This window comes from Bison bison, unplaced genomic scaffold, assembly GCF_000754665.1.
Source record: "Bison bison bison isolate TAMUID 2011002044 unplaced genomic scaffold, Bison_UMD1.0 scf7180017864198, whole genome shotgun sequence".
Taxonomy (NCBI): Eukaryota; Metazoa; Chordata; class Mammalia; order Artiodactyla; family Bovidae; genus Bison; species Bison bison.
The window spans coordinates 8,213,582-8,223,866 of record NW_011494770.1 but is presented as its reverse complement, the minus strand read 5'-3'; the positions used below and the strand labels follow the sequence as shown (position 1 = coordinate 8,223,866).

At 40.9% G+C, this 10,285-nt stretch overlaps 1 protein-coding gene across 1 annotated transcript in view; it reads right to left on the bottom strand.

Annotated features, from left to right (window-relative positions):
- The window catches only part of VNN1 (vanin 1), a 19,489-nt gene extending 14,330 nt beyond the window's left edge, over positions 1-5,159 (bottom strand). The window contains exons 1-2 of the mRNA XM_010844288.1: positions 4,841-5,159; positions 3,452-3,582 (exon numbers count right to left, since the gene is read on the bottom strand). Of these exons, the coding sequence (XP_010842590.1) occupies positions 3,452-3,582; positions 4,841-5,053 (344 nt within the window). The 5' untranslated portion in view covers positions 5,054-5,159. The remainder of the gene's footprint in view (positions 1-3,451; positions 3,583-4,840) is intronic.
- Positions 5,160-10,285: the final 5,126 nt, after the last annotated feature.

Sequence of the window (10,285 nt, the reverse complement as noted above, 5' to 3'; positions counted from 1 at the left end):
GCAGGTCAGGAAGCAACAGTTAGAACTAGACATGGAACAACAGACGGGTTCCAAATAGGAAAAGGAGTACGTCAAGGCTGTATCTTGTCACCCTGCTTATTTAACTTCTATGAAGGGGTACATCATGAGAAACGCTGGGATAGAGGAAGCACAAGCTGGAATCAAGATTGCCGGGAGAAATATCAATCACCTCAGATATGCAGATGACACCACCGTTATGGCATAAAGTGCCTCTTGATGAAAGTGAAAGAGGAGAGTGAAAAAGCTGGCTTAAAGCTCAACTTTCAGAAATTTAACATCATAGCATCTGGTCCCATCACTTCATGGCAAATAGATGGGGAAACAGTGGAAACAGTGGCTGACTTTATTTTTCTGGGCTCCAAAATCACTGCATATGGTGATTGCAGCCATGAAATTAAAAGACGCTTACTCCTTTGAAGGAAAGTTATGACGAACCTAGATGGCATATTAAAAAGCATAGACATTACTTTGTCAACAAAGGTCCATCTAGTTAAGGCTATGGTTTTTCCAATGGTCACATATGAATGTGAGAGTTGGACTATAAAGAAAGCTGAGCACTGAAGAATTGATGCTTTTGAACTGTGGTGATGGAGAAGACTCTTGCGAGTCCCTTGGACTACAAGGAGGTCCAACCAGTCCCTCCTAAAGGAGATCAGTCCTGGGTGTTCATTGGAAGGACTGATGTTGAAGCTGCAACTCCAATACTCTGGCCACCTGATGAGAAGATCTGACTGATTTGAAAAGACCCTGATGCTGGGAAAGATTGAGGGGAGGAGGAAAAGGGGACGACAGAGTGCGAGATGGTTGGATGGCATCACTGACTCAATGGACATGGGTTTGGGTGGACTCCGAGCATTGGTGATGGACAGGGAGGCCTGGCGTGCTGCGGTTCATGGAATCGCAGAGTCGGACACGACTGAGTGACTGAACTGAATCGAATAAATGCAGAGCTCTGTCTTCGGTCTACTGGGAATAGAAAAGGTAAAATGGAAGAATTAAAGTGTATTTCCTAAGACAAAGCATTCAATCTGAAAATATAATAAAAACTGTCAGTTATGGAAGACAACTTTTACTAACTTTTAAAAAGTGCACATGAAATATTCAGCAAATATTTGTTGGGTCCTACAACTACACAAAGGCTTCCCTGGTGGCTCAGTGGCAAAGATTCTGCCTGCAGTGTGGGAGCCGGAGAAGACATGGCTTTGATCCCTGGGTTGGGAAGATCCCCTGGAGGAGGGCATGGTAACCCACTCCAGTATTCTTGCCTGGAGAACCTCAAGGACAGAGGAGTTGGCAGACTATAGTCCATAGGGTCGCACAGAGCTGAACACGACTGAAGTGACTTAAGATGCATGCAGAGGCATGCACCACTACAGGGAACACCATGCTAGATATGTGGGCGTCTGGGGAAGAGGCATTCTATGCAGAGCTGTCCACGCGCAGGGTGGGAGATACAGGGTAAAGCAGGGATGGTGCCCTTCAAAACCCTCTTCAAACTTCTACCATCTTCATCCAAACAGCAGCATTTCTTTGCCTAGCTTACCTTCATAGCTTTTAAACTATCTCCTGCATTTTTACTGATCTTTCTGAAGTCTTGTCTCCACGAGGACACAGGAATGATCCTTATAAAACTGAAGTCAGAGCATGTCACTTCTCTGCTCAAAACTCACCAATGGCTACTTTCTCACCTAAGTACCAAGGTCATTAGCATGGCCCATGAACCCTTATACTATCAGGGCCCTCCAATCTGTCTGCCTTTCTGCCTCCATCTCCTACTTTTCTCCTACTTCTTCACATCATTTCAACCACACTAACTTTGTTGCTGTTTCTAATATGCTAGATATGCACTCTGACCATGGAACCTTGGTATTTAGAATTCCCTTGGCCTGGAAGGTTCTTTTCTCAGAAACCCATATGATTTCCTCCCTCACTTCCTTTAAGTTTTGCTTAGATACCACCAAGAAGCCCTCTGGTGACATAAAAATTTAAACCTCATTCTTTCCACCATATTCATCTTTCCTGTTTTATTTTTTCCTATAATATTTATTTCTACCCCATATTGTAGATAGGTTGACAGGTGATAGATAACTAAACAATATCTTTTTTTTTTTAATTTCAATTGGCTGTTTCCACACTTGAATATAAGCTCCAAAGGACAAAGATTTTTAATTCTTTTTGTTCACTCCACTGTCCATAACTGTGCTTGGACATAATAGGTATTCAAAAACTGTGTTAAATAAAAGCAAGAACAGAGATGTCATTGGTTGATGGGAAAAAAGAAAGACTACCAAACTTCTTGAAACGGAACAAATGCAACATCCTGGTGGGAATTCTCAGAAGGCCCTAGGAAATTTGGTTCTAGGGAAAAGTCATTCAGAAAGAAAGAAAGGCAATTCCTAATGGAAGTGAGAACAGAAGGCTTGTCATTTAGAACTGAACCTTGAGCATGGGACATGGTTAAATAAGAAATAATTATGATGCGATGCAATGCAATTAAAATAGTTTGTTAATATTAAGGTAAGTAATATTGAACTTTGTCAAAAATCAAGGTGTCCCTATATGCAGACATAGTTGTTAGTTTGTGTGGTTTTGAGAGCTTTTCCAAAAAAGGAATTCCTACAATTTTAGCAATAGTGCATTTGGAAATGTGAGTCAACTGACATGATTCTCTTAAATGTATAGTTCATATGTTTTCCTTTATATTATAAGTAATAGTGTACTTTTATCAGACTTCATATTTCTTATTCTAGATTTGATTTAAACCACTTATATGGGACTTCCCTGGTGGTCCAGTGGTTAAGACTCCAGGTTCCCAATGCAAGGGGCCCAGGTTCAATCCCTGGTTAGGGAACTTGATCCTGCATGTAGCAACTAAGCTCCAGAACAGCCATATAATTTAAAAAATAAAATAACCACTGACACAATTCTGCTCTATCCACCTCCTAGGTCCTCATCTTAAGCTTTAAGAATTTCATATACATTCATGTTATCCAACTATCTTATTGATGAGAAAGGGAAAATTTTAATATTAAGCTGACATGTGACTCTGTTTCACTATTTTCTCACACTGTTTTAAAAGTACAGACCTACACAGGAAAGCAATTTTCTGCTCACTGGTAAGGAGTCAGAAGAGTAGAGTTTGGATATGGTTCTTCCTCTAACCAAACACCCTGTGACCTTAAGTAGGTTATACTATCATCTCTCCAGATTCATTCCCTCAGTGGAAATTCACATTGGAATTAGATTCTGATGTCATCTTATAGCACTAACTTCATATTCACTTTCTTAATACACATATTTGTAGGAGATGAAAAATTATAAAACTATCCTGAAATTTACAGATGATAGTGAAGCTTATACAATGATCTACAAAGTTTTCTCAGATTAAGTTCATGTTCATGGTTAAATTCTCCATAATACATTTCCTTACCTGTCAGGATTATTACAAGGGATCCAGTTCACTTGAGGGTCTGGGATATCCTCCAAGTATGGGTAGATAGATTCCCTGGTGAAGTTAAAACCATAAATGCCATCTTCTGGGGTCACAATGATATGTGCACCCTGTTACAAATGAAGCAGAATCAATATATTATTCAAATAAGCAAACAATAAAAGAGGAGGCCTGCAAGAGGACCTGAGTGGCTGAGAAAATTTGCTTTTTTTTTTCATCTTATTCTTCTGTTTTTTAATATATTTATAATTTATTTTCTTTGCCCAACCACTTTCATTTCCTAATCCCACAGTTATCATTTCTATGTCACTTTTTCATCATTTCATAGCTGTTAATATTTTTCCAGGCTACTCACAGGCTTGCCACCTGCTGCAGTTGTTAACTATAAACCTATCTCTTCCCTGAATAAAGCCCCTCCCTGACCTTTGGCCAGTTATCTTGCCTGAGTATGTAAGGATACTGATCACTCACTCTTCTGCTCCAGCCTTCCCCACCTCATACCCTACAAATGCAATCCCCATTTCTCAGAAAGGAGCTCTGATATGGTTATCTGAATGGTGCCAGGCCTAGAGGTACAACCTGAGCTCACCTGGGCAACTCTGGTGGAAGAATCACCCTGGAAGCTGCTGTGTGTGTGACCTTTAAGGAAACAGTTGAACTAAAGGTGAAAAAAACCTCAGAATTCTTAATAACCTTTTAAATCTTTGTATGTACAAGAATGTAGGTTGATAAATACATGCTATATGTATACATTCATGACTCTCACCAGACTTTATATATCCCTTATCTTTACCTGCTCTACGCATAATTTATTTCAACCACATTCATTCAAACCACACATGCAAACTTAACCCTTCATTCAATTCAAGAACTTACTAAGCACTAACATATGTACTTTTGTAATTAGTATGAAGTATATAATATACACTGGTAAGTAATTTGCAACTTAAGTTTGTTTCGGTGTTACAAACTAACCTACAAACTCTTAATAGCACAAAAGTATGCCAGTACTCTAAGAACAGCTATTGATTCCTGACCCATTTATCCTCCAACCCTCCACCTGTAAAAAAACAGAGCAACAAAATCAACAAAATAGTTGAATTCATAGCAAGTTCCTCTAAGATTTGTTGTCACTTAATAATAACCAAGTTGTGTTTTCCAAATGTTGCTCTCACTGTTAGGGAAGTATGTAATAATGTCTTTGCCCTAAAAACTAGGAGCAGGGAGGACTTTGATTGCAAAACAAGGTCTTGGCTACCCTGAGACATAGGTCATTCAAAGGTGTAATTGACCCTGACAGTGGTTCTATCTACTAGGATGCCACCCTTTCTCTACATAGGAGCCAGAAGCACACTTGAGAAATGGTACCTGCTTCGATGCTGACGTCACTGCTCCCTCCAGAAGATCCAAATTCCGGTTCATTACTGCCAAGGCCTCTTCAGGAGACACTGGCACGAGGGTGACATTAGGCAATATGACTGCATGCTCATAAACAGCTGCAATAAAGGTATCCAGGGAGCTGGCTCTGGAGACACAGAAAAACAAAACAGCCACATGGTTGAGCAACTGAGACATAATCATGCTGAAGTCCAGCAACTGCTGAAAAGCAGAGTAAGCGCTCTTATTTATAGAGAGAGAGAACACAGTGAATCACGTGGCTCCCAGAACTTAGTACTTTAAAAATATGTGACAAAAGCTAGCTTCAAGAAAGCCTTGTGATTTTTACACCGCCAGACAAAGATGTAAACAGATCTTACATAACAAGTGACCTTCTCTTCTTACAGGGCTCTGTGAGGATCAAATAAAAAAATGCATGTACTTTCCATCTGCCGGGGTTATCCTAACAAAGTGCCATACACTAGGTGGTTTAAACAATAGAAATGTATTGTCTTGCGGTTTTGGGGGATAGATGTTTCGGAGGACGGGATTAGCAAACTGGCTCCTCCTGAGGGCTGTGAGGGACAGATTTGTTCTGCCTCTTTTGTTGTATTTAGCTGTCTCCTTCCTGTTTGTCTTCACCCAATATTCTCTCTGTGGGCACGTCTGAGTCCCCCAGACTTTTACTTTTTTTACAAGGCCACCAGTCAATGGCTTTAGTGCCCGTCCTACTCCAGTATGACATCATCTTAACTGATTACATCTGAAATGATCATATTTCCAAATAAACTCACATGCTGAGGTGCAGAGGGTTAGAACTTAAACATACGAATTTCTGGAGTTCATACATCTTAGAACTTCAAACCTAGTAGTTTATGTAAATAATTTGAAGAATAAACAGCTTTTCAATTGTGAATTATTATTACTATCACCTTGTGAATATTTGAATTTCATATTTTGTTCACTTTCGTTTCCTCAGAATGGTGAAGACTCAGGACAAAGAGGAATATTCATTGTCTATATGACAAATCACCCCCCAAAAATAATGGCTTCTAAGAGCAAGCTTGTATGATCTCACATTTTCTGTGGGTCAGGAAACCTAGGGCAGCTTGGCTGGGTGCCTCCGTCCCACAATTACCAAAGCTTGACTGGGAAAAGAGTCAGTTCTAGGTTCTAGGCTCACATGGCTCCAGGCAGGCCTTAGGTCCACATTGGCTGTGGCCCAACATGTTCCTTGCTGTGAAGGCCCCTGGTTGCACTAAAAGGAAACTCACATGCTGGCATCCAGCTTCCCTCAAACCCAGATAACAAGAGAACCACCATCCAAGATAGAAGCCGCAGTCTTTAGTAATGTCATCTAGAAAGTGACAGCGCATCAATTTTGTTATATTATATTCATTAGAAGTACGATGCAGGGAACCCAAAGCTGGTGCTCTGTGACAAGCTAGTGGGGTAGGATGGGGTAAGAGATGGGAAGGGGATTCAAGAGGGAGGGGACACATGTATACCTATGGTCAATTCATGTTGATACATGGCAAAAACCATCACAATATTGCAAAGCAATTATCCTCTAATTAAAAAGAAATGTAAAAAAAAACAAAAAAAACACCCAGTCAGTACACTTGTTGGGAGGGGCTTACTTACCCAAGGGCATATATGAGGCACAGATTACTGTGGACCATCCTAGAGACTGCAAACCACACAAGTCATAGAGGATGAGTATAAAGAATGAGAGTGAGAATAAGAAGGTGATAGAGGGAGAGAGAAGAGGGGGGAAATAATATAAAATAGAAAAAAAGCTTAGAAATTTTGATATGGAGTTAGAAGGCAAATTTTAGTTGTAAATTAAGGAAAACTTTTTTTTTAATGTTTACAGATTAGTGCTTATGATTGTTTTAGTTTTAGATTTCACTTTGGATGGTGTTTTTATTTGTTCAGGTTGAAGAAGAGTATATATTATTATTTTTTTAAACTTCAGGACTATCGTAACTTTATTCTGTGACTGCCAAAGCAGCCAAGAGGTTGTGTTGACCAGGTCCTCTTAAGTCTGCAGCAAATACCAGCTCCCTCTGCTTGCCGATCTCCTTTGGGTTTTCCCTTCTCAGGTGGTCAGAAACACATGTACTTTAGTACTTCACAAGAGTGTTGACCCAAAACAGACTATGGGATATTTCTCCAGCAAAGACAGGTTTGCAGAGAATTGCAATTCGGGATCTACCACCATGGTGAGCAGGGCAAGAGAAAGAGAACGCTTTTATAGAGATAAAAAAGAAATTGAGAGGACTAGAGTTAACAAAGAGTCCCTAGTTTTTCCTTGGCTGAGTTCTTGCCACAAACAGTCCTTGCCAGGAAAGGAGAGAGTGGTCTTCTTCCTGTATGGCTCTGCTGTTGTCATGGAACATAAGAACTTCCCCTTCTGGTCTCCCAACTCTATTTAATAGAGGTTCCCATTTATCCATTTTTTTTTTCTCACAAGGAGATTGTAATCATTCCATAAGAATTTATAAATGAAGCTCTGAAAGAAAAGTTAAAATTGGAATGAGTCACCTAGAGATTTAAAAAATATACTTCTTTGATCTTATTCAAATTAAAATTTAAATAAGAATCTCCCATTGTGTTTCCAGTCTGATATAACTAGAACTTCAAAGTCCTCTCTCTCATTTTCTCAACCAAAAAAAAAAAAAAAAAACCCCACAGCTGAACAACTGAAAAGCAGCAACTTTTTTAGATACTCCAGAGAACTGAAGTCAGCACACATCATTACCCCCAAAGTTAGAGAGACAGGCTTACCTGGGGTAGAAGTCCACTGAGGCAGCTATTCCTGGTACCATCACTCCAGCTGTGTTTGCTAAATTACTGGACAGGCTTGCAAGATAAACACGGGGTCGGCGGGGAGGGTTTGGAGGAGGTTTCAGTATTAGGAGGGTCCTCACATTTTTATAACTTTTACTCCAGAAGCCCAACCAGGTTCTCTGAGGGAATAATGAGGAAGTAAAACATCCTGTGCTGCTTCTTATAGGAGGAGGAAAAATGTACCTACTTTGAAATACATCCAGAGCATTCTGTTCTTTTAACCAAACCTGTCTTCAATGGAAGGACTTCGCTGGTGGCTCAGACAGTAAAGAGTCTGCTTACAATGAGGGAGGCCCGGGTTCGATCTCTGGGTCAGGAAGATCCTCTAGAAAAGGAAATGGCAACCCACCCCAGTACTCTTGGCTGGAAAATTCCATGGACGGAGAAGCATGGTAGGTTACAGTCCATGGGGTCTCAAAGAGTCGGACACGACTGAGCGACTAAACTGAACTGAACTGAACCTTTCTGGGGGACAGTAAAACCCCATCTCTAATCCCCTTTAACCTGCCTGTCTCAACTAAAGGAGGAAAGAAAACAGCTGAGAAACACTTATGAAGGTCAGAGCCCAGGGACACAATCCTACTAAAAGACAGAGATTTAATAGGGCTATTAAATAGCCCTATTTAAGCTGATGGATGGAATTCTATTGCAAGAACAACAAAAAATAAACAGATTTAATAGACAGAGGGCTAGATAACTCCTCCCCTTCCCCACATTTACTACTACATCAAGCTGGCAATTCCAGCCTACCTGACACGTACCATTTGGGAGAAATCTTTACGTGGATGATTGTTGTTCTTGCAATAGAATTCCATCCATCAGCTTATACTGGGACTGGTGACACCAATAGCCTCTCTTAGGATGCCTCAGTTAAATCTTCTGATTCCTAATGTTACCTTAAAACTGGGTTTGCCTCTTGTTGTGTGTTGAGCCAGAAGATATAATCAACCTAAAGGGCAGAAGGAAGGAAGGATTTTTTTACTTGCAACAAATAAGAACACTGAGGATATTTCGAAATGGGGGAAGTTTTACACTAAGGGTACGTTGGTATTCATGAAGGGCCTTGAGCAAAGAATTCAGCATAGGCTTAGGGCCAAAGTTGGCAGACTCCAGGCTCTAGTTGGCTGGAGTTAGGAGTGCTAAGTCACTTCAGTCATGTCCGACTCTTTGCGACCCCTTGGACTGCAGCCCGCCAGGCTCCTCTGTCCATGGAATTCTCCAGGCAAGAATACTGGAGTGGGTTGCCATTTCCTTCTCCAGGGGATCATCCCAAACTAGGGATCAAACCCGTGTCTCTTTTGTCTCCTGCACTGGCAGGTAGGTTCTTTACCACTAGCACCAGGAGGGTCATCATCTCTTCTTAGATTCTAGTCAGCCTGGTGGTTGAGTGAGTGAGTCCTCAGTAGGTGTTTGGATCCTATAAAGCAGCTCAAGAATGTGCTTCAGACTGATCTTTACTTTCGGAATTGAACTGGGAGTCTTTACAACTGATATACTGTCTCCAATATAGTCAAGTCATATTTCTGGCCTCTATATAGCTATCCGTTTTTTAATTTTTTTTAATTGGAATATAATCGTTTTATAATGTTGTGTTAGTTTGTACTATACAATGAAGTAAATTGAAGTAGCTATATGCATACATATATCCCCTCCCTCTTGGACCTTCCTTCCACCCCATCCCCATCCGACCCCTAGGTCATCACAGTGCTCTGAACTGAGCTTCCAGTGCTTTACAGCAGCACACACAGCAGTGCATGTATGTCAATCCCAATCTCCTGGTTTGATCTCAGAGGTTCTTTAAAAAAAAAATCTTTAATTTCCTTATTCCCTTAAAATCATTTTCTATGGAGACCTATTCTGCAAAGACAAGCATTGTGGCCAGGTTTAGATCACAAAATGGCTTAGGTCTAAACTGGCTTCTCTCATGTTAAGAAAGCTATGTCTGATTCTTTTCCTCTGGGAAGCCTCCCTATCCTGTCTGTCTACAGGTACACAAAGGAAACAATGAACGTGGCAGTTTAAGGAATTAGATTAATTCTTGCCCCAGCACTGCCACTAGCTTGCTGTGGGACCTTGGAGAGTTCATTTCCCTTGTCAGTGATCTTCTCAGTTGATCCAGCTAATCTAGTTGATCTAGCTGATCCAGCTAATTTAGGTTCAGTTCAATTCAGTTCAGTTGCTCAGTCATGTCCAACTCTTTGTGACCCCATGAATCTCACCACACCAGGCCTCCCTGTCCATCACAAACTCCTGGAGTTCACTCAAACTCATGTCCATAGAGTTGGTGATGCCATCCAGCCATCTCATCTTCTGTCGTTCCCTTCTCCTCCTGCCTCTAATCCCTCCCAGCATCAGGATCTTTTCCAATGACTCAACTCTTTGCATCAGGTGGCCAAAATATTGGAGTTTCAGCTTTAGCATCAGTCCTTCCAATGAACACCCAGGACTGATCTCCTTTAGGATAGACTGGTTGGACCTCTTTGCAGTCCAAGGGACTCGCAGGGTCTTCTTCAACACCACAGTTCAAAAGCATCAATTCTTTGGCGCTCAGCTTTCTTCACAGTCCAACTCTCACATCCATAC